Source organism: Lactuca sativa, chromosome 7 (assembly GCF_002870075.4).
Source record: "Lactuca sativa cultivar Salinas chromosome 7, Lsat_Salinas_v11, whole genome shotgun sequence".
NCBI lineage: Eukaryota > Viridiplantae > Streptophyta > Magnoliopsida > Asterales > Asteraceae > Lactuca > Lactuca sativa.
The window spans coordinates 50,747,484-50,771,446 of record NC_056629.2 but is presented as its reverse complement, the minus strand read 5'-3'; the positions used below and the strand labels follow the sequence as shown (position 1 = coordinate 50,771,446).

The 23,963-nt window shown below is 33.6% G+C and overlaps 2 protein-coding genes across 4 annotated transcripts; one reads left to right on the top strand and one right to left on the bottom strand.

The window, feature by feature from the left end:
- Nucleotides 1–586: 586 nt before the first annotated feature.
- LOC111906075 (ADP,ATP carrier protein 1, mitochondrial) lies at nt 587–3,845 on the bottom strand. Its single transcript, XM_023901816.2, has 3 exons — nt 3,360–3,845; nt 2,292–2,666; nt 587–1,198 (listed from the first exon to the last, which is right to left on the bottom strand). Exons 1-3 carry the CDS (start codon nt 3,837–3,839, stop codon nt 902–904), a joined length of 1,152 nt encoding a protein of 383 aa, XP_023757584.1. The 5' UTR covers nt 3,840–3,845; the 3' UTR covers nt 587–901.
- Nucleotides 3,846–18,033: 14,188 nt separating this feature from the next.
- On the top strand, nt 18,034–23,311 carry LOC111905042 (cellulose synthase A catalytic subunit 3 [UDP-forming]). 3 transcript variants are annotated; one of them, XM_042896348.2, is made up of 15 exons: nt 18,034–18,056; nt 18,534–18,649; nt 18,746–18,941; nt 19,109–19,332; nt 19,421–19,532; nt 19,610–19,805; nt 19,889–20,155; nt 20,241–20,586; nt 20,716–20,853; nt 20,958–21,083; nt 21,164–21,376; nt 21,446–21,710; nt 21,823–22,025; nt 22,105–22,455; nt 22,528–23,311. In XM_042896348.2, exons 2-15 carry the CDS (start codon nt 18,629–18,631, stop codon nt 23,110–23,112), a joined length of 3,243 nt encoding a protein of 1,080 aa, XP_042752282.1. In that variant the 5' UTR covers nt 18,034–18,056; nt 18,534–18,628; the 3' UTR covers nt 23,113–23,311. The 3 variants fall into 3 exon arrangements, with proteins under 3 accessions (XP_042752282.1, XP_023756500.1, XP_023756502.1); XM_023900732.3 differs by lacking the exon at nt 18,034–18,056 and adding an exon at nt 18,099–18,253; XM_023900734.3 differs by lacking the exon at nt 18,034–18,056 and adding an exon at nt 18,207–18,350.
- The last annotated feature ends 652 nt before the right edge of the window (nt 23,312–23,963 follow it).

Below are 23,963 nucleotides of genomic sequence, written 5' to 3'. Positions count from 1 at the left end.
GATATGTAGATATGTAGCTAGGATGGATCAAAAACATTAAAAAAACGATGAACATTCAAACAAGAATCTATAAAGCCTTCATAAAATGAATTGGATGTGTGGTGAATCATCTCAGATCTAATCTATCATCTATTCTTGATCCCTCGCATTTAAACACACAAAAAGTCACACAATCTTTCCAGGTCAATCGCAAAATAAGCACCAAGATGAAAAGTATCAAAACGACCACAGATCGAGAAAAAAAAATTGAAGCCACCACTAATTGGGAAAGGAAAATCAAAACCACTACAGATCTATAAAATCACAGATTAAACAAAATCAAAATCAATCACCTTTGTTCCTCCAAGGCAGACACAAAACACATTTGTGTGTAGTTCCTTTTGTTTTACACAGTTTGCAATATACAACCATATAAAAAAAGTTAATGATTAATATAAAACAATAAATATATATAAACTAGTTTTAAAGAATAATAAAACTAAAATTGAATATTAATACATGTCTAAATCGTCATAAGAAAATCTCCAGCAACACTAAAATCACTGATACATACGAGTTTTTTTTTTTTTTTCATACAATAAATGGACTCATAAGAAAATGAAGTTGATAACAATGTTTTATGGAGCAATGTAGATATCGGTACCAAAGAATGGGAAGTACTTGAGACAAAAACATATCATTCACCTAAAACATAGTAATTGCATTTGCAATCGCAATTAGTATTCAAGTTCTAATAAAATTTAGGAGTGTTACAAATAAGGTTTCCATCTACAAAGGATGCCTGGTATATATATCATTACACCATCCAGCACCTTTCCAAAACTAACTTCTTATTCAAAACTTGAGCAAATTAAAGCTTTTCATCACCATTCATGTAGCTGTGATATGACATGATAATTAATTAAGCACCTCCAGATCCATACTTCTTGCCAAAGATGATGAGCTGGAGTTTGTCATAACCAGAAAGCACACCAGCACCAGCAATGGCACGAAGAATGTTGGCACCAGCACCCTTGAAGAGAGACTTGGCACCTTCGTTCTTTAGAATCTGAGAGAGTGCATCCATGGAGCCCTTGTACTTCACTGCCTCACCTGATGTCATCATCATTCTTCTACGAACAGTGTCAATTGGGTATGATGCAAGTCCTGCTCCATTTGTGATCACCCAACCAAGTGCAAAGCTAGCGAAGAAACTATCCTGAAAATTGTGTCTCAATCCGTCCACATTAGTATATAAGGGTAGCTATTTATATAAAAGGTTAAACTCGATCTTATTACATTTTTTACCATTAAAAAAAATCAATTTTCTCACTTACCCGAAATTTAACCTCAATGAAAACAAATAGAGAAAAACACATTGTTATTTTCACCATTTTAATTTATTCTTTTTTATCTATTAAGTAAGTTAAAATTAAATAAAAAGTCTAAACAGGATGCTGCCATGCAGAGACAATTTGAACAATTTTGCCAACTAAGCACCTAGGATGCCATGTCATACTTTTGAATCTTCTCCAATAGTATAATTGAAATCACATTAGATGTTTATTTTGGTATTATATACAATCAAATGATTGGGGATTTAACAACTTGTGAACAGTTGGTTGCCATCATATGACATCAACTCAATCTACTATAATAAATGAAGGTTTTTTTTGCCACATGTTATCTTCTCCTTTATTTGGACACATGATATTTTCTAACATTTTTAAATTTTCTATTTTCCACTTGTCATTTTATTGTATTTTTCATTTTATTAAATTAAAATTCCACATTTAATATGTAAGGTATTTATTAGAAAAGTTTATATATGTAATGTATCTAATACATTAAAGTCTCATTAATTTTAATAATTCGAAAGATTTCTCATTTTTTTATAAATTCAAACTTTTCAAATTGTTAAAATTTTATATTTAATTTTTTTTAAATAAACTCATGTAATACATGGGTCTCACACCTAGTTATTATAATAATACGGGTTAATGTCTTTTTGAGTAACGAACTATTTGTTTCTTTTAAAAAAACAGTGACACTATTGTTTAAAAAAATGCCATCACGTATGCTTTTATGTTACACGCAATACCATTATTTCAATGATAAATAGTTCGTTACCCGTTATAGTACTTTTTCAAAACAATAGTGTTGTGTTACCCTTTATGACATTAACCCTAATAATAATCATAATAATAGTATTTAAATGCAAAAATGGATAAAATGGTCAAAGTACTATCGTGTTTTTCGATATTTTACCGTTTATATAAAACCCATCCAAGATTAAAAGTAAGTAGGTTTACCGCTAAATCTCCAGTAAGGATGACAGGCTTCAAAGAGTCATACAACCCAAAGTAAAGACCACGATACACAATGATTCCAACACATGAAATGGTGAATCCACGGTAGAGTCCAGCAATGCCGTCGGTTGCCATTGTCTTCTTGTAGACATCAACCAAACCGTTAAACTGCCGCCCTCCACCACCCTTCTTTGCCGCCTTAGCATCATTTGCCAAACGGGTTCTGGCGTAGTCAAGGGAATAAACAAAGAAAAGGGAGGAAGCACCGGCTGCACCTCCAGATGCCAGGTTGCCAGCGAACCATTTCCAATACCCATCTCTATCTTTTCTAAAGTTGAAAAGCCTCTTAAAGTAATCCTTGAATGCAAAGTTCAGTGCCTTCATGCATGGAATTTATAAAAGTTAATAAATGTAACAACTTTTTTTTTTTCAAAATCTATAAAAGTTACAAAATATGTACACTTAGTAATTAAATACATCTAGATTCTGTTATGGTGTTTAAATCTAATTACGTTATGAGTTGAAGATAATATACCATTTGCACAAAGTATAAAAATAATGTTTTGGTTCGTGATGATCTTTCTTCCTATTACATAATTTTTGAAAAAATTACAAACTATATATCAATATCATCCGGATAAAAAAAAATAACTAGAGATATTATTCAAGGTATAATGTCTTGAAATCCCTTAAAAAATGAACAAAGTTATACAAATGGTCATTGTGATTGGCAGAAAATTAATAGAACTCCAAGTCATTTTGAAATTTTTTTAACATGGTTTAAAACATATGTATGATGAGTTATTTTCTACAAACAAAAGGACCCACCTTTTGTGTTTTAAACATGAAAATGAAACCATGTTAGTCAAAAGGACAGATCATGTTCCTTTTAAACCTTAAAAAACCAATTATGTTAAAAATCTTTAAAAAGGCTTGCATGGTATTTTCTACATACCAAAGGACCATTTGTGTAATTTTATATAAAAATGTGATAAAAATATAGTCTAATATATGAAGAAATGAAACTGCATTACATTTTTTGGCATTTAAAGAGAAAAAAAAAGTAGGAACCTGAGTCGGAAAGTAACGGATGACATTAGCAGTGTTTCCTCGCCACAAGGAACCAAACCCTTCGTCCTTAATGGTTCGACCAAAACAGTCGCCGATGCCTTTGTAGGGTTCAGACAGCCTCCCGGCTTTAAGCATCTCATCTTGATTCTGGATCAAAAGTTTCACTCGTTCAATTGGAGCAGCGGCGGTTTTTGATACGGCGGCAGAAACTCCGCCCATAAGAAAATCAATCGCGAATGACGAGAAACCTTTCTCCGCCGGAGCTTGGACACAAATAGCCGGCGATGCCCCTAGTTTCGGCACAACCATTGAGAGGTGATCAGTTGATGCCTGAAATGACCCATTTGTTAATTTTCTGTACTGAGATTGCCTCAAGTAGGGATAATGTGGCTGCCGGAAACCACCGTCACATGATCGAAGAAGAAGGCTTCCGGCTAGCTTCTGTTGAACACTTGGGTGCTGTGCTTGATCGATCGTCATGCTGAATCTATCACTTAAAAAGAGAAGGAAAAAATAATCATAAATGCATTGATAATCTCATGAACACAAAATAAAAGCCAAATCAATCAAACAAACAAAAGAATAACACATGCATACAAGAAATCATTTTGGTTGAATAGATATGAAATCATGAATCAAAAAGGATAGGTATTAATCGGCATTGTAAAAAATGAAGAACTGGAAGACTTACCACGATTTGATGTTGGTTAGATGTTATGGAAGAGAAGAAAAATGAGAGAGAGAATGAGGGTTTTAAATGGGATCAAAACGAGGAAGAGAAAGGTGCAGAGAAAAACAAGGAGAGAAGCGTTTAAAATGCATAACGTGGTTGACCCAATCTCATTTTCAATTTAGTTTATATGGCTTAAATGACAGTTTTTATTTTTATTTATTTATTTATTTATTTATTATTATTATTATTATTATTATTATTATTATTATTATTATTATTATTTGCAATGACATCTACATGATATGTATCAAGCACCAAATCAAAATCAATTGAATGTTAATTTATATAAATATTTATCCATTTCAATAAAAAACATTCTTCTTTTATCGATCACCAATCATTATGGTATATTGTTTCGTGATTGTGTAAATCGAATTGTACATTGGATCTTAACTTAAACTTATATGAGGAGTTAGATTGTAAATCGTGTTGAATGTTAAAAAAAATATTGTAACATCTTCTTAATAAGAATGTAATATTGCTTAATCATTCATAAAAAGTTTTAAGCTTTATTCGTTGGGCTAATGTCATAAAAACCCTCAAATTTTCAAGAAATGTTCGGTTATATCCTAAGTCCATTTTTATTTCCACAAAAACCACACATTTGGGCAAAAATTGTCATAATCGCCCTCTTTTCCGATTTTACCCTTCTATGGAATTAGGGGGTGTTTGGTTTTAAGATTAAAGTGTGTTTGGTTTGTTCGCTCTTTTCATTCCCTCACCAGTAAACCAAGTTTGAAAATGAGGGTTGTCACCTCCGTTCGAACCATTTTTAGCAACCCTTCATCCACCTTCTTCTTTCTTTAGTAATTGTCACCCAAACACCCTTTCCCTCTTGATCGATTCTACTGCTGCTGGAAGCCAAAAACAACTCCACCGGTGAGCTTCCTGCCGAGAGAAAACGAGCCAGAAACCCACCGGCTGCCATCTCCTGCTCACTATTGTTCCAACACCTCATTCGATTGCTGAGCATACCGACGAGCACCCCTTCAAGATCGTTGCCCTCCTCTGAATCGAACCTCGAGTCCAGTGAATCGATCGATGTAACCTTTCTTCCCCGAAACTCCGCCCCCATTACTCTCAACCACTGCCATGAAACCCAACACCTACTGTGGCCTCTGATTTTTCATCAGATGCAAACTCCTGCGACTTGGCCCACTTCCCACCGCCGCCCTTGATTGTTCATCACCATCATCTCCTTCACTTCTCTACTATCTGAAACGTGAATCAGAGCAAAAGAAAAATGTAAGTTTTGGTTTAGGTTTCATTTGGGTTTAATTTCAAGTTTGTGCATTTGTGCTACTAACCATGATTTTGATTTCATCTATGGTTTTTGAGTTTAATTTTTGGGTATCGTATTTGGGTTTAATTTTTAGGTTTGAGCACCCATGACATCGATCTGGGTAATGAGTTTAGATATGGGTAAGAAAGGGAGGTGGTGGTAGTGGACGATGTCAATGTAGATGTGGTGGCGGTGGTGGATTTCAGTGATGGTAGCAAAATTGTTTGATATTTGATGGTGATGGTGATGCATATCACAGGTGGTGGTGGTTTTTGGGTTACGCATGGACGATCTTGTTCATCTGAATTGATTCCTTGAGGCCAAAATGAGATTGTTATGTGGAATTTTATTGATTCAATATATGGATTTCATTGAGTATGAAGGGCATATCTTTGAACTTCTATGGTGATGAACAGAAAACAACCGAACCAAACACCCCAAAATGCCATAGAAGGGTAAAATTGGAAAATAGGGCAATTATGACAATTTTTTCCCAAATGTGCGGTTTTTGTGGACATAAAAATGGACTTAGGATATAACCGAACATTTCTTGAAAATTTGAGGGTTTTTATGACATTAGCCCTTATTCGTTCAACGGTCATTTAAATATTATATTATACCAAACATAATAAACACCGATCAATAAATAAATCGTTAATAAGATTTATTTAACAAAAAAAAATATGATAATGATGTTCCTTTTTACCCTCCGATAAAATATTAAAATTATTACTACTAACCTTACAATAATAATAAACTAGTAAACATCCCACCCACCCACCCACCCACCCCCCCCCCCCCCCCCCGCGCGCGCGCGTCATTGACATAGATTCGAATAAATTTAGCGAAATCTGTGGAAGCTTAATTGAAATTAAGTTAACAAAAAACATAATAGTCACCGCCAACGAAATTTGTGTTTAATAGCTTTCAGAAACATAGTTATTCAGAAAAAACATTTTGAAAATAGAAAAGATATCAGCTTTCTATAAATACATACAAACCAGAAAATAAAGAATCATGATTTGTGTTCATCAAGAAGTTGTTAGAATTCTTGATCGACCATTTTTAGCAGGAGGCTCTAATTTTCCAGTCATGATAATGGGAGAGCGGGTCAGTGTAGTGGGACATGTTTCAGGTCAGCAGTGTCATTTCCAACTACTTCACATTCGTAGTCGTCGGGTACACCTCATGGATCCCATTCTGTAATTTGGTACAGAACAATGTCAATGTAGTTTATTTTTTTATGATAAATTGTAGTCAATGAAATGAAACTTGCAACAAAACCTTCAAATGGCGTAAAAAAATTAAGACAAAACATTACTGTAATATCCTGTTTCGAGAAGTTTCTTATTTAGGGATTGTGGACAATAAATGTATGAAGTAAAGACCTTGGACTTCAAGGGAATAGGGTTTAGACCCTGTTAGATGTTGATAATATTGGTTATACGATCCAAGCCATTGGTTTGTGTTTTGGGCCGAAAGGTAGTAAGGGAAAAGTCAAAGGTCGGATTCTTGTATGACATATGAGTTTTTGTTCGAGAAGTTTTTAGTCCAAGATATTTAGATAATATTGTGGGGCTCTTCAATATCTTTCTATAGATATAAAGATTGTCAAAATTGGAGTTGAAACAAAGAAGTTATGATCGTTGTAAGTTTGGAGGGTTTTAGGTGTAGCCTAGTACGTTGGGTGTACTAGGCAAGGAATATCGTAAAGGCTTAACCTGGTACGCTGGGCGTACCAGGAGTATGTTGGGTGTACGCGACCAGGACCCAAACCCTAATTTCAGGGGTTTGAACCCTATTTAAGCCCCTTAACTTCCTTAAACCCTTATTTCTATCAACCTCCATCCTCTTTAACCTTAATATTGAAACCCTAGCCCTATTTATGAGATCCTTGAGTTTTTGAGTGCTTTGGACTGTTATTGGTGCATCTTGGAGAAAGAGGAGCTCATTGAAGAAGTGACGAGCCTACTGCCATGATGTGGCCAACATATAAAAGTTCTTAAGTCACATTTGTAAATTCGTACCAATCACCGCTTCCATATCCAAGAACAAAAAGTCTATCTAAAAAAGAACACGAGCATACAAAATTCATGGATCAAATCAAAGCTCTTTCGATAAATAGGTAATTTGTTGATGCGATTGCTCAAATGCCAAAATATACAAAGTTTCTTAAGGATCTCCTTAGCAATCGGAATAAACTAAAGCAAACTTCAGAAGTTATTCTAAATTAGCAATGTTCTGCGACAATAACGAAGATGAAAGATTCGGACCTTATAGTTCCTTACGAGTTTGGAAATTTAAAGAAGAAAAACACATTAGCAGATTATGGAGCTAGCATAAATTTGATGTCATTCTCGTTCTACAAGAAGCACGATCTTCCAAAACTAAATCCAACAAGAATGGTTGTCCATATGGCCAATCAATCTGTTACGTATCCACGAGGCATTATAGAAGACCTACTTGTTAAAGTGGACAAATTTGATTTCCCGGTCAATTATGTTGTCATCGATATGGAAGAAGACGGTGAAATTTCCATTGTTCTTGGAAGCTCATTCCTTAGCACCGCACGAGCCCTCGTATGTAACGTCCCAAAAACAGTAATAAAATTTTTCGTTTGGATGTCTATCAAATTATTCATCAATTGTTCAAATTCAAACACCAAGTCATAACATTCAAAACATCAAAGTACAATTATTAAGAATGTGGAAATCATAAGGGGAGGATGTTGTGCCATCACGTCAGGCCCTTCCCTTTTGAACCAGAAGTACCTAAAACCATAAACATAAACTGTAAGCACAAAACTTAGTGAGTTCCCCAAAGTACCACATACCATACCTAAGAAAGTGAATGTTATGGGCCAAATCATGGTCTTTCCTTGCAATGCCGATGGTCAAATCCCGGTCTTACATATAGGTGTCAGGGGCTAGATCCTGGTCTTTCATACAATTGTCAGGGGATAGATCATATTCTTTCATGCAATTATCACAGAGACAACTAGCATTCTACATAAAAAAAAGTAATGGGCCGACATTGGTGCCTTTGGCCCATGGATCTAGTGAGGAGACTCACCTCACAGCCGGATGAACACTGAATAATATGGTGCTCCTGAAATCAACTCTACCAGTCACCTTCATGAATAAAAGTGACCTAAACTCATACTACATATCAAAATACCTAAAATACCACTAAGTCAAACCCTAGTCAAAGTCCAGATCAAAGTCAACAGAATCAACCGAGTCGATTCAGTGAGTACGTTGGGCGTAGTCAACAAGTACGCGAGGCGTACTACATGATTGACCAAAGTCGGGGAGCTGAACACGTACATGCATCATACCACTTGGTATGCCCAACGTACGTGGTTGCCTTCAACTTCATCCATTAAGTGTTTAATCCTTAAGCACTCATGTCCAAAATCCAGATTTAGACCCTATAAGGTATCCTTAACCATAAAATATTCTAATTTTATGGTTTTGCATGGCTATTAAGACCTTAGCATCAAAAAAGGATCCAATATCACATTTTTATGAATTAACACACCCTAAAACATCTGAAAGGAAAAATGAAACGTCTTGGAGTATCCCATACTCACAAAGATCAAGATTGGGACAAAAAGGTGCCAACTTTAAGCTAAAACTAGATCTATATGAAATACTCATCAAGGTTGGAGCTTTATACCTCCAAAAGGTGCACAAGGGAGTGTATATGTTGGATCCAAGGTCTTGAGGGAAACACCACAAACTCAAGGTTCTTCCTTCTTCTCTAAAAGCTCCGAAATGGCACCAAAAGGCTCTTAAAGCTTCATAAGGCACTCACAGACTTTAGGATTTCGAAATGAGGAAAGAGGCTGGAGTTAATAGGGTGCATGATGCCATAAAATTGTTTAAATATGGTCCAAACCCAAATAATTAGGGTTTGCACCTTGGCTATGTACGCATAGCGTACTCAAAGTACGCCCAACATACTCATGCATGGCCAAAATTACGAAAATGCCATTGGGGGACCAATCTTGCAAACAAATCACAATCCAAGGGTCAAAAGAGAATACCTGAAAAATTAAGATGATACATCGTAGATATTCACGACTCTAAATTAACATTAGGGTCTGAAGAAATCACTTTTAGAGTCGATAAAACGAAGTCGTTACGATCAACCGACAACGAGATGAAAATGATGTTGCAAACTGAAGAAACTAATGAACATAATGAGGTTTTTGAGGAAGGGAAGCCATTGGAAGAAGAAAGGAAAAAAGTAGGGTGAAAATGCACACCACGACGCGGTGAGGATGGGACTGCATCGCGGTATGAAGAAGAATCACGATCTGTCACAAAGACAGAACCTCCACCGCGTCGCGCAATAGATCGATGACCACGCCGCAACACAATTATTATCAAAATTTTAGATCCTAGTTTCCATATTTCCTAATTTGAAAAGTTTTGACCTTTTTACCGAAACTCCAGAGCCAAAAGAAAGCCACATATTGGAGGCGGACGCGGGGGGGGGGGGGGGGGGTCCAACACGGGTTTGTAAGAAATGGGAAAGTTACATAAGCAGAGTATAAAAAAAATTGAAAGTTTTTCTGGGGATGCGAATAAGAAAGGTGCTACAAAGAGTGGCAATATTAAAGTTTAAAATGAAGATAAGGCTCAAATAGGAAAGAAACACAAGAAAAATGAAGACACGAGCTCGAAGAAGAATGAAAATACGAAGAAGGCGTACAAGAGATGAATTGCATCTTTTAAATGAAGAACTAGGGATGAGCATATGGACCGGGGAACCGGAACCCGATGGAACCGGTCGGGCCGGGACCGGGACAATATTCTTGTGGATTTTTGGAACCGGGAACCGATAGGAACCGAAACCGATAGGACCGGAACCGGTAGAACCGGAAAAAATCAAAACCGGTAGAATCGGTAGAACTAGCGATCAGGTCCGGTTCCTATTTTCCACTAAGTTCGGTTCCCGGGCCGGTTTCGGTTTGGGTCGGTTCCAGCCGGTTCGGTTCCTTTGATCGTCCTTATGAAGAACTATCGAATTAAAATTAAACAAGAAGATATCCCTTCCATCCGCAACAACGTAGAGGGGGAAGGAGTCTGACTCATGACTCCTTAAAAAAGAAGCGTTTTGTGGGATGCACATTCGACTTGGAGCAAAACCGGAGTCTACGAAGCTATCACTGTTACATATGAGAAAAAATTGATATGAGGGACCGGTCGAGAATTTAGCTACTTCAAGACTGGTTGATTCATTCAACGATGAAGAAATATGAATTGTCACGAAACCGTGCCACAAGCTTAGCTAACCCACGACATGGCAAACCATCAAATCGCAACTGATTTTCCCGACATTTGAAGACCGCAACGCACCAATTTTCACTCTACATCGTGACGAAGGTTTTCTCGAGACTGGAGTTCCAAGGACCACGTCGTGGTCCACTACTTGCCACGACGTGGGGTAACCACATACAAAGTATTATTTTCGAGCTTTGAAGTTTAGTTGTCCGCCTACTTCTTTGCCAAGTGTCCATTGTTTTCAACAAGGATGTTCAGATTTCTAGAGTCCAGTTTTCCACCTATTATTCGAGATTTCAATGCCATCCCACAACAATCTTTACGATCTCACCACTACTACCCCACGAGAATCTGTTCTTTTTTCTTCCTTTTAGATTTTATCTACTTTTATCCGTTTAATGCATACAATGAGGACATAAAAAGTCTTGCATTGTGTACTAACATATATCTAGAAAAATTTATATAATTGTTGCACACTAGACTAATATATTTAACCAATAAAGATTGAGGTTGAGTTTCCAAGTTTAAGCATACATTTTCTTTTAGGTTTTTAGTTGAAAGCAAGGTTGTAAAAATCACTCGACGTTAGCTAATCAGTGGAGGGTTAAGGGATTAATCGGCTAGTAGAGATTAATCGGGGACCATTAATTGTTAATTTGTTATATTTAAAAAAATTAAATATGACTAATATCATATAAAAGTTTGTAAATTCCACTAATATCATAACAAAATAGGTTAATATGATAAATATAACATTAATCATACCTCAAATAGTTTATATTGAGATATAAATTCTTCAAAATGTTAAAATTTCATCGGGTTCTACTGTTTCAGTCATTGTGTAGGCATGGATTAATCGCTAGGCGCTCTCTAATCGGTCGAGTAGCGCCTAAGGATTAATCAGAGATTAATCGGAACCTAATCGGGATTTTTACAACACTGGTTGAAAGAAAAAGTGAGTCATTGAAAAAAAAGTGACAAGGTTGTGGAAAAAAAGAGATAAAGATGAAAAGAAAAAAATGTCTAAGATTTTTTGAGTCAATAAAAGCTTTAAATATCATGAGAAAGTGAAGAAATAAGGTAAATTACCAAAAGCCAAAGTTTTAGTGACTCAAGTTATAACTTTTATTTCTAGGTTATTTTATCATATGTATGTTTGAGAATTTAATAAAAATACCTTGATGTTAGGAAAAATCTTCTGATGATGTATTCAGGGGGATGTAGAAATAAATGTCGTTCAAAATAAGTGGGGAACATTTATGAGAATTGTTAGTATTTAGAATTTGGGAATTATTTAGGAATTAAACACAGATATATGCATTAAAGCAAGACATAACTGGTGAATTTAAATTGGGTTATTCTATGTGATGTTGGTGAACAAAGTTTTGATATAATAGTATAACAACAATCTAGTTTGCTTGATGAGAAGCAAAAGATAAGTTTGTGGTATTTTGATGGACTTATTTATCTATATCCATATCATACATACTTATAAAGTTAGTATTTTTTCTTGAATCTCATGCATTTGAAACCCCTTTTTTAACTAATGCAACTCAAAAGTTTTCTTAGTTATGATTTAACACTCAAAAGTTTTATAACTTATATTATGTTTAATTAGCATTTAGTGAAAAGTTTACTATAAAAAGGCCAATATTTTGTGTCTTTTGTGTTATATAAAATCTTACATGTAAGAAGGATTTGAATATATTATGATTCAAAAGTTTTCATATAGTTGAAGGATTCACGATCCAAATATCATGATTTGAAGAAATGGGTTATGTCGCATCGATGGTAATTGTAATATGATTTTTTCTTTCAACCAAAACAAATGAAGCTTTTCTATTTTTTCTTTATATTCAGTTTCTCATTTAATCTTTATATGTGATTTGTGTGTATTACTCAATCTTGAATGTGACTCTCCAAACATCAATGTTTTGCTTGGAATATCTTTCTGATTCTTCTTTTTCAAGAAAAATATTTTGATTGCAGGTTCTTGAAAAATTGTCATCAAGTTTCTATGGTTGAATGATGTTAAATGAAGAAAGAAGATTCATAAAATGGATATAGGTTTTTTTGTTTGAGCAAAGTTGACGAATGTTAGTTTTTTCTTTTGATTTAAATGTATGTTTATGTAACATATTTATTTATATATTCAACCACCCAATGCTTTTACTTATTTGATTGTAGTTTTTCTATTTTTATTATGTTTATTTTATATTATTTTTTTTGTTGGAATATCCTACACAACATATTTAAAAGATAACATAATTTTGAACATTTGATATGTAATTATGATAGACTTATCATGATATGTTCTTCATATGAAATAAATTTATCCATATTACTACGATAAGAATTACATATGACATTTACGAATATATATATATATATATATATATATATATATATTATATGTGATTTGTTTAACATGTATATGCACCTATGTATGTTATAAATTTAAATTTATAATTAAATATCTTTATGTTTAATAATTGAAGGGATTAAATGATGCATCAAAACCAATTATTTAGACGAATATAATAATAATAATAATAATAATAATAATAATAATAATAATAATAATAATAATACAATTTCAAGTACCGCATTCATTTGAAACTCACACTACAACTCAAGAGTTTTCTAATTTATGTATATTTATTAGTTACAACTCAAGAGTTTTCAACTTATGATTATTAATTAGTAATCACTAATAACTTTTTATTTTCCTTTCTTTTATAAGGTTGTAAAGTTTTTTCTCATTTAAAACATTAATGTATTTGAAGAGATTTGTGATTAAATATGAAGAGTTAATATAAATGTTATAATAGATGTTTTAGTGTTTTTATGTTATTAAAAGTTATAGTGTTTATTTTTCATATTTATTATTATTCGTTGTGTGTGTGTGTGTGTATATATATATATATATATATATATATATATATATATATATATATTTAATACAAATGTTATAATAGATGTTTTTCTATTTTTATGTTACTAAAAGTTGCAGTTCATATTTTTGTTCATACATTTTGTTACCCGTTATATTATCATTCATTTGATATATAATTTACACAATTTTAAACAGTTTATAAAATTATCAAATAATTGTATATATCATAATGACTTAAAAATTAAACTATAATGTTTAATAAAACTAATATGTTAACTATATGTTTGCTTTACTACTAGCATTTTATTTCAAAGTAGAAATATTAAATAATAATTTGGTAAAAGTTATTATTTTAACTATATAATTCTATTCCCGCGCAACGCGCGGGGATTCGCCTAGTAAAACTTATAAAAGAGGTCATTTAAATCAATATGTTTCAACTATAGCCTCTATCTTCAACCATATTGATTTGAAGCTCTCAAACTTTACAACTTTTTTACTTAACTGTCTTTAACCATATTCATTTGTAACTCTAAAACTTTTCAACTTCTTCAACTTAATAGAATGATTAATTGAAAATTTGTTTGTCTATATATGAACATTATTTTCCATTCTTAGTTCCTCATATTTTCTTCTTTCCTCTCTTGCCTATATAAGAACACTAGTCGAATGCCCGCGCGTTGCGCAGAAACACCTATATAGTTGATGTCTTTACAAATATATATATATATATATATATATATATATATATATATATATATATATATATATATATATATATATATTTTAATATAACAGTAATATTGTTAAATTTGATATAATAATTTCTATATACTAAACTGATATAATATATTAATTATTTTGAATTATATGATAATATATATACATTTATTATAACTTCAAAATCTCAATCGTTTGAATGACTTCTACTCACGAGTTACACATGAATAAAATTAAATATAATATATGAATTGATGTTATTTATAGTTGTTTTTATTGTTAATTAATTTTTTAAAATTTATATAATTATTTAAAACATCAAACATTATTTTTTATTTATTTTAAAGCTAACAATATAATCATTTATATAGAGTTGTTTTTAAATATTTTTATTGTAAGTTATTCTAAGCTACTTATTTGGAAACTTTTAACGATTATAAAAATATATTTAAGAAATATTTTAGTTAAATTGAGATTACAATTTAGTTTTTTCTTTTATCACTATAATTTAACACTTTTAACTATTTACAAAATATTCTTTACTTTTTTAAATGGAACTGAAATTTATATTTGAGTTGGCATTGTAATGCACAGAAAAACCTATATAGTTGAAGTCTTTATAAATTTATATTTATTTAAATATAACACTAACGTTGTTAAATTTGATATAATAATTCGTATATTAATTTGATATAATATATTGATTATTTTGAATTATATGATAATATATATACATCCATTATAACGTCATAATCTCAATCGTTTGAATGAACTTCTACTCGCGAGTTACACATCAATAAAATTAAATATTATATATGGTTTAAAATTATTTATAGTTGTTGTTATTGTTAACTAATTTTTTTTAAAAAATTTATTTGCTTAATGTTTTAATTTCTATCATTATAAATATTTAAAACATCAAACATTATTTTTTGATTTTAAAGATAACAATATAATCATTTATATAGAGTTATTTTTAACTATTGTTATTATAAGTTATTTTAAGCTACTTATTTGAAAATTTTTAATGATTATAAAAATATATTTAGGAAATATTTTAGTTAAACTGATATTACAATTTAGTTTTTGCATTTATCACTATAATTTATTACTTTTAACTATTTATAAAATATTATTTGGTTTTTTTAGTGGAACTGAAATTTATATTTAAGTTGACACTGTAATGTTATATTTAAATTAACAATTTAATTATTTTGTCCAAATTGTTCAAAAGTTGTCGTTTTAAACTGATAATGGTTTACATGCAATAACATTTTAAATCTAATAAATTAAGTATAATACGTTAAAATTTAAAAACATAACTTTATAAATAGAAGTAAATATATTATTTTAAAATTGAAATTTAGTCTATTTATGATTACACTTTAGGTTTGATATTTATTTAACCTTATTAATCAACTTACAATCATTATTAGAAAGACACTACCATTTATCACTTTTAACTATTTATAAAATAATCTTTGGGTTGTTTAAGTTAAATAAAATTTATATTTAAGTTGAGCTTATAATGTTATATTTTAATTAATAATTTAAGTATTTTATACAAATTGTTCAAAAATTATACCTTTAAAATGATAATGGTTTACATCCAACAATATATTAAAACTAATAAATTAAGTATAATATGTTAAATGTTAAAAAACATAGATATTATTTTAATATTGAAATTTAGTTTATATATGATTACACTTTAGATTTGATATTTATTTAACCTACTTACCAAATTATAATTATTATTATAAAGAAATTGAAAAGTCATGGGAGTTTCAAATGAATGTGGTGAAAGGAAAAAAAAATGGGTGTTTCAAATGCATGAGATTCAAGAAAAAATGCTAGCTTTATAAGTATGTATGATTATCTTCCATTCTTAGTTACTCATATTTTCTTCTCTCCACCTTCCATTTTTTTGTGTATATAGTGCTTGACAATAAAGAAGAAGGTTGTAGTTGTTTATGTATAAAAGAAAGATTTTAATGATGAAATGTGTTGAGGAGACATGATCTTCTTTGGAAATTGAGAGTATTTATTCAAAGCAACTTTGATATGTTTGGTTTGCGGTTTACGGTCAAGAAGAGAATGTGCAAATCTTCTAGGTCTGCAATCTTCTAAAGAATCAATCAGTCTGCAAAGGCCAATGTTCGTGTGTGGTCTACGCGATGCAGACAAAAGAGGTTTAGATTATCTACAAACAAACAAAACCCAAATGTTTTTTAGGTACTTCATCATATCGTGGGAAGGCGAAAACGTAATTGTACACACACATCAACAGATTTATGATTTAAGATTTCGCGATGCTTTCCTTTATAACTCTGATTTTAACTTACAATTTATGAACGAATGGTTTTACATTGAATATATCTTTATAAAATTGGTGTTTATTTTATTTTAAAAATAAAAAATTTAGTCAAACATAATCACATTCTTATATATTTTACTTTGTTAGGACAATCTCCTAAGAAAAAATTGCAAAAATGATCTTTGTGGTTGTCAAAATTATGTGGTTTTTGTCCAAAAATGTTTGGTAGTGCATTAATTGTCCAATTTTGGATAGGTTGTGTGGTTTTTGTCCCTATGGTTGACATTTTGTTGTAGTTTCGGTCCAAACCCAACCTGTAATGACAAATATGCCCTTCGATAATTCTTTTTTAATTTTTTTACGTATTTTCTTATTTCTTTCTTTAAAAAATAAAAACAAAATATCATCCAACCCACCCCTCTCTCTCTCTCTTTCTCTTCTCTCTCTCTCTCTCTCTCTCTCTCTCTTTGTCAGAGAAAATCATAGGTCACCCCCTCTGTCGTCACCTGCGTTAATCCCCCATTTGCCATCACCAAGTCTGACACTCTCATCATTCACCCTTAATTCATAATTCCGACCAACTGAACCCTCATTGGCGACCATCGTACCTGCATATCTGCCAGTGTTTTCGAAATCAATCTATAGTAGAGGTGGTGGTTGTGGCGAACCAGATGCAGCCCATTGAGCACATTTTTTCGGCAAGACATCGTAAATCGAAAGGGCAAGACATCGTAAATTGAAGGGGAAGGGTGCAACTTTTTCTAGATTTATCTTGAAGAAGAGGAGGACGAGATGAGATAGGAGATGAAGGGTTTATGTTTTCTGGTGAGAAATGAACCCACCTCAAGAAAAGAAGTCTCCAACCATCAAAATCAAAGAGGAAAATTAACTGTTGGTAAACTCCGACAAGAATGGTTGTCACCGACAGTTGCTCCAGGCATCGGTGATGATAGAGGGTAGAGGGTGGAGATGGTGATGAAGGGGATGCTTTCCTCCTATAAAGATGAGAGGAGGTTGAGTTATTTACTTATTTATTCTTTGTTTTAAGTTAAAAAAAATAAAGTAAATTAATTTATATATTTATCAATTAGAAAAATGAAAAATATAAATTATAAGGACATATTTTTAAGTGTAGAGGGACTAAATTCACTAAAAATATTCAAAATTGGACCAATAATGCACCACCAAACGTTTTTGGACAAAAACTACCTATTTTTGACAACCAAAGGACTATTTTTGCAATTTTGTCATCTCCTTGTGTGCATATGGGAGTGGGATTGAACTACTAATGTACTTGTTTTCCTAAAATGAACAAAAAGGGCATGTGGCCAAATAGTACCGGGTCCATTTTTGTAATTCAGTCACCAGAGAAACAATACTTTTTTAGCGGTGTCGGTGGAGACGAAAGGAGAGCATTGACAGTGGAATTCAGTAGCCACAGCGTCGCTTTCGTCTGGGGTAAGCAATTTGCTCTATCAATTATATATCTATAACAGCTGTACGATTTGGATCATTCACCCACCAGATATATCTTTGTTTTATTCATATAATCGTTACCTTTACAAAGAGACATACAGAAAAAAAAAGGCTTCTATCGATCTTCTCCACTCGATCAATATCTTTTAGTCCTCAGTTCTCAGTTCGGGTTTCATCTGGTAACTTCACTGATTATCTATCCAGTCGTTTTGATTCTGAAGAAATTCAGTAGTTTGTTTGTACGGCGTGCACTACGATCAAATTTACCAAATTACGGTATAATCGTTTTTGGAACATTATGATCTGCATGCCTATGTTTGCATTAACCGATTTGCTCTTAATCTCAAAATCCGATAGCAAGCCTATGTCACCGGAATTCAACCTTCTAATACCCTCCCTTTACTCAATTTCATATGAATTTGCTAGAATAAGGAAATTTGATTTTGTGATTTTCACCAGGTCTTCACGTTTACGGCTTCTAGCTATGATCCGCAGAAGCATTTCTGGCTGATAGATTGTTGAGTTTGCAATTGGTTGATTTCGAGCTAAGCACAATGGAATCAGGAGAAATTGGGGTTGGTATCTTTATTTACACTAGAAGCTTTACAGTTGTTAAGCGGAAGATTAGCCTTTTTGGTTCAGTTTACATTCTTGATGTTTTGATTGTGCAGGGGAAGTCTTTGAAGACTGTGGGAGGTCAAGTTTGTCAGATATGTGGCGATAATGTTGGCAGCACAGAAAAAGGAGAATTGTTCATTGCTTGTGATGTCTGTGCATTCCCAGTTTGCAGGCCATGCTATGAATATGAGCGCAAAGATGGCAATCAGTCTTGCCCTCAATGCAAAACCAGATACAAGAGACAAAAAGGTTTTGACTTTTGATTTACTTCAGAGTGTCCCTATTTTTTTGTTTAAGACTTTGTTTCTTTTTCATTTCATTAAGTGCTTTCTGGATGAATGATGTTTAACAGTATCATCTAACATATGTGGTATTTGTCCTCCTTTACATGAACTCATTGATTTTGTTGAACACAGGAAGTCCTGCTGTTTTTGGAGACAAAGAAGAGGATGTTGATGTTGATGTTGATGAGAATACTGCTGACTTTCCCTTAACAGAAAGTCAAGCTGATAAGCAGAAGATAGCACAGCGCATGCTGAGCTGGCACATGACATATGGACGAGGGGAAGATACAAATGCTCCAGCTTATGATAAAGAGATTCCTCGTAACCACATACCTTCACTAACCAGTGCACAAGAGGTTGGATGCTTCATTTACTTGTGTAGTATTCTGTCTTTTACTATTCTTTTCATTTTTAACCCTAATATATAATCATGTTTTTTGTTAGGTTTCTGGTGAGTTCTCTGCAGCATCTCCTGAACGTCTTTCAATGGCCTCTCCTCCACCAGGGGGTAGAAGAACACACTCCCTCCCTTACCATGGTGATGTTAATCAATCACGTATGTTTTATGCTTCAATAACAACACATTAATCCATCTTCAAGATACATTTTGAAGAGATTTTTTTTTTTTTGCAGCTAACATTAGGGTTGTGGACCCTGTGAGGGAGTTTGGAACTGCAGGATTAGGAAATGTTGCATGGAAAGAAAGAGTTGATGGATGGAAGTTAAAACAAGACAAGAATGTGGTTCCATTGACAACTAGCCATGCTGCTTCTGAAAGAGGTCAAGATATTGATGCCACTACTGATGTTCTAGTTGATGACTCATTGTTGTAAGTCAATAATTTGACTATTATTAACTTTTGGTAATTTGAAAGGACTTTTTTTTTTAATGTTTTGTTTTTGTTTCCTGAAGGAATGATGAAGCCAGACAGCCTCTTTCAAGGAAGGTTTCAATTCCATCATCAAGGATTAATCCATACAGAATGGTTATTGTACTTCGGTTGGTGATTCTTTGCATCTTCTTGCATTATCGGATAACAAATCCAGTGACAAATGCATATCCCTTGTGGCTACTCTCTGTTATATGTGAGATCTGGTTTGCAATATCTTGGATTTTGGATCAGTTCCCGAAATGGCTACCTGTAAATCGTGAAACGTATCTTGATAGATTAGCTCTGAGGTGATAAATATACTTCCTCATCTGACTCTTTATTAGGCGTGTCATCTGTGAAAAAAGACATGAATACCCACCCTTGTCATAACAGGTATGACAGGGAAGGAGAAACATCACAATTAGCTGCGGTTGACATTTTTGTGAGTACAGTGGATCCATTAAAGGAGCCTCCTCTAGTCACAGCAAACACTGTTCTCTCTATTCTTGCAGTTGACTACCCTGTTGACAAAGTTTCTTGCTATGTTTCTGATGATGGAGCTGCCATGTTGACTTTTGAAGCTTTATCTGAAACATCAGAGTTTGCAAGAAAATGGGTTCCTTTTTGCAAAAAATATAGCATTGAACCCCGAGCTCCTGAATGGTATTTCAACCAGAAAATTGATTACTTGAAAGATAAAATTCAGCCAACATTTGTCAAAGATCGCAGACTTATGAAGGTGAGATTATTTACGTCTTTGTTCTTTACTAAGAAATGAATAATACCATTTCTAGGTGATGTAAAATGACCATAAGACCCTTATCTGATAACCTAATTGGATTATATCAATATGTTCGACTCCTTGCAGAGAGAATATGAAGAATTCAAAATCCGTATAAATGCCCTTGTTGCCAAGGCTCAAAAGGTCCCTGAAGAGGGCTGGATAATGCAAGATGGCACACCATGGCCTGGAAATAACACCAGAGATCATCCAGGAATGATCCAGGTAATTTTCTATTACCTAAAAAGGGCATTTTGGTCTTTTTTTTTTTTTAAAAAAAGATGTCAAATGACTATTATACCCTTATCTGACACTTGATGCTTCTCCAGGTTTTCTTAGGTCAGAGTGGTGGGTTCGATAGTGAAGGCAATGAGCTGCCACGACTAGTCTACGTTTCCCGAGAAAAGCGTCCGGGATTTCAACATCACAAAAAAGCCGGTGCCATGAACGCACTTGTGCGTAATTTTTCATGTTGAAACCTTCAAGTTTTGTATCTTTACGTAAATGACCCATTAAAAACTTTGAAAACCTGTAGGTTCGCGTTTCGGCAGTGCTTACAAATGGGCCTTTCTTGTTGAATCTTGATTGTGATCATTATATCAACAACAGTAAAGCAGTGAGGGAAGCTATGTGTTTCATGATGGATCCAAACCTTGGAAAATACGTTTGTTATGTTCAGTTTCCTCAAAGATTCGATGGAATTGATAGAAATGATCGTTACGCGAATCGAAACACTGTTTTCTTTGATGTAAGTTTTTTCATTTTTTCAAATTTTTTGTTTTCTTATGACAAGTTTGTTTTTTTGTTTGTTTGACAGATTAACTTGAGAGGTTTAGACGGGATTCAAGGTCCTGTTTATGTGGGAACTGGTTGTGTTTTCAATAGGACAGCGTTATATGGGTATGAACCACCACTTAAACCCAAGAAAAAGAGAGAAGCGGGTTTCTTATCAAGCTGCTTTGGTGGATCAAAAAAGAAAAGTCAATCAAATAAAAAAGGGTTGGATAAAAAGCAATCTAGTAAACATGTTGACCCCACTGTGCCAATATTTAACCTAGAAGACATAGAAGAAGGCGTTGAAGGTACAACCATCTATCACTTTTCATCCTTCTTTCTTTAAAAAAAAAAAATGCAAAAAAGACATAACACAGGATCAAAAGTGAAATTTATGTTAACACTACGATTTTTCATTAGGAGCTGGGCTTGACGATGAGAAGTCATTGCTGATGTCACAAATGACACTTGAGAAAAGATTTGGGCAATCAGCTGTGTTTGTTGCATCCACACTTATGGAGAACGGAGGTGTGCCTCAATCTGCAGCACCCGAGACTCTTTTGAAAGAGGCTATTCATGTTATCAGTTGTGGCTATGAAGACAAAACAGACTGGGGAACTGAGGTTAGTAATTACTATCATCCTCAATGACTTCACTTCAAATAAATATATAAATTAAAGTACATTTTGCTGTTTGTTACAGATCGGATGGATTTACGGGTCGGTGACAGAAGATATTCTTACGGGATTCAAAATGCACGCGCGTGGTTGGCGATCGATATACTGTATGCCACCACGTCCAGCTTTCAAAGGTTCAGCTCCTATCAATTTATCAGATCGATTAAACCAAGTGCTTCGTTGGGCTTTGGGATCAGTTGAAATTCTCTTCAGCAGACATTGTCCTATTTGGTATGGATATAATGGACGCCTGAAATGGCTCGAACGTTTTGCATACATCAACACAACAATCTATCCAATCACCTCAATTCCGCTCGTCGTCTACTGTACTCTGCCAGCTGTCTGTCTTCTCACCGGAAAATTCATCATCCCCCAGGTTTGCTTCAACTTCACGCTACTATAAATTGGTCATATTCTTACTCTGTTAATTACATTTTCATCTTCGCAGATTAGTAATCTCGCAAGTTTATGGTTCATATCACTTTTTCTCTCCATCTTCGCAACCGGTATCCTCGAAATGAGATGGAGTGGAGTCGGAATTGATGAGTGGTGGAGAAACGAACAGTTTTGGGTCATCGGAGGTGTTTCCGCTCATCTGTTCGCGGTATTCCAAGGTCTGCTCAAAGTTCTCGCCGGAATCGACACCAATTTCACTGTTACCTCAAAGGCGTCGGACGAAGACGGTGATTTTGCGGAGCTTTACTTGTTTAAATGGACGACGCTTCTGATTGCGCCGACGACTCTGTTGATTGTGAATTTAGTCGGAGTGGTGGCCGGAATTTCGTACGCGATTAACAGTGGGTATCAGTCGTGGGGCCCGCTATTTGGTAAACTCTTCTTTGCGTTTTGGGTGATTGTACATCTTTACCCTTTTCTCAAGGGTTTGATGGGGAAACAGAATCGGATGCCGACGATTGTTGTTGTGTGGTCGATTCTTCTTGCGTCGATCTTCTCGTTGTTGTGGGTGAGGATTGACCCGTTTACGACTCGGGTTACGGGCCCGGATGTTAAGTATTGTGGAATAAACTGTTGAGTCCAAGGAAAGACGTACGAGTATGTGTAGTGTTTTTAAGTCTATATTTATGGGTAGTATTTAAGGTGCTTGGGTAATTATTGTGCAGAAAAAAACTGGGGATGTTTTTTTCCAGTTGGGATACGTTTTTTAGGTTAATATTTTAGTTTTTATAAATGTGTAAAGTTGTTTAACGAGTATATGGTTGCAAATTGTGTTATGGCAAACGTGTTATGGAATCCGAATGATTTAGCCTTGTTTGGTAAGGCTGCCGAATGGATCTGCAGAATGAAAAAAAAATTACCGGTTTGATCTTCTAACAAAAAATAACTTTGAAAAAACCAGTTTTGTCTAACCAATTGACAAATTAGTAACAGTTGCTTGTTTTCATAAATTTTGGGAATAAAAGCAGAAAAAATATGAAAGTTTAGGGTCTTTCAATAAATCCTATTTTTTAATTGATAACATCAAATGAAGGCCAAACATCTCAAAAATCAGACAAAACCACAAAAATAATAAAGAAGAAAAACAAAGCCTAAGACGAGCTTGAAAAAAAAAAGTATTTATCGCTATTATAAGTTTTGTAATTTTAAATAAATATACATATATACAATACATAATAATAAAAATTGGGCCCCAAAAAAATTAGATCACGTGCAACCGTCACTTTGTCCCCCCTCAACACCTGCTATGAAAGATAAAATATTAATCAGAAGCCTTAGATACTAGCATTAGCTCCAATCAGACAGTTTCCATCTTGAACGAAATTCCATGAAAAAAAAGAACTTAAAAACATTCTTGCACCAGAAGAAATCAATGACGGGGAAGATGCACTCTCACACGAGAAAATATTAATGTCGGGGAAGGAGGAA

Coding starts and splice junctions, on each gene's coding strand:
- LOC111905042 (XM_042896348.2), top strand. CDS start 18,629: ATGGAATCAGGAGAAATTGGG. Junction 19,806..19,888: donor CTAGTTGATGACTCATTGTT/GTAAGTCAATAA, acceptor TGTTTCCTGAAG/GAATGATGAAGCCAGACAGC. Junction 21,377..21,445: donor GAAACACTGTTTTCTTTGAT/GTAAGTTTTTTC, acceptor TTTGTTTGACAG/ATTAACTTGAGAGGTTTAGA.
- LOC111906075 (XM_023901816.2), bottom strand. CDS start 3,839: ATGACGATCGATCAAGCACAGCACCCAAGTGTTCAACAGAAGCTAGCC. Junction 2,667..3,359: donor TCCGTTACTTTCCGACTCAG/GTTCCTACTTTT, acceptor CCATGCATGAAG/GCACTGAACTTTGCATTCAA. Junction 1,199..2,291: donor TCCTTACTGGAGATTTAGCG/GTAAACCTACTT, acceptor CACAATTTTCAG/GATAGTTTCTTCGCTAGCTT.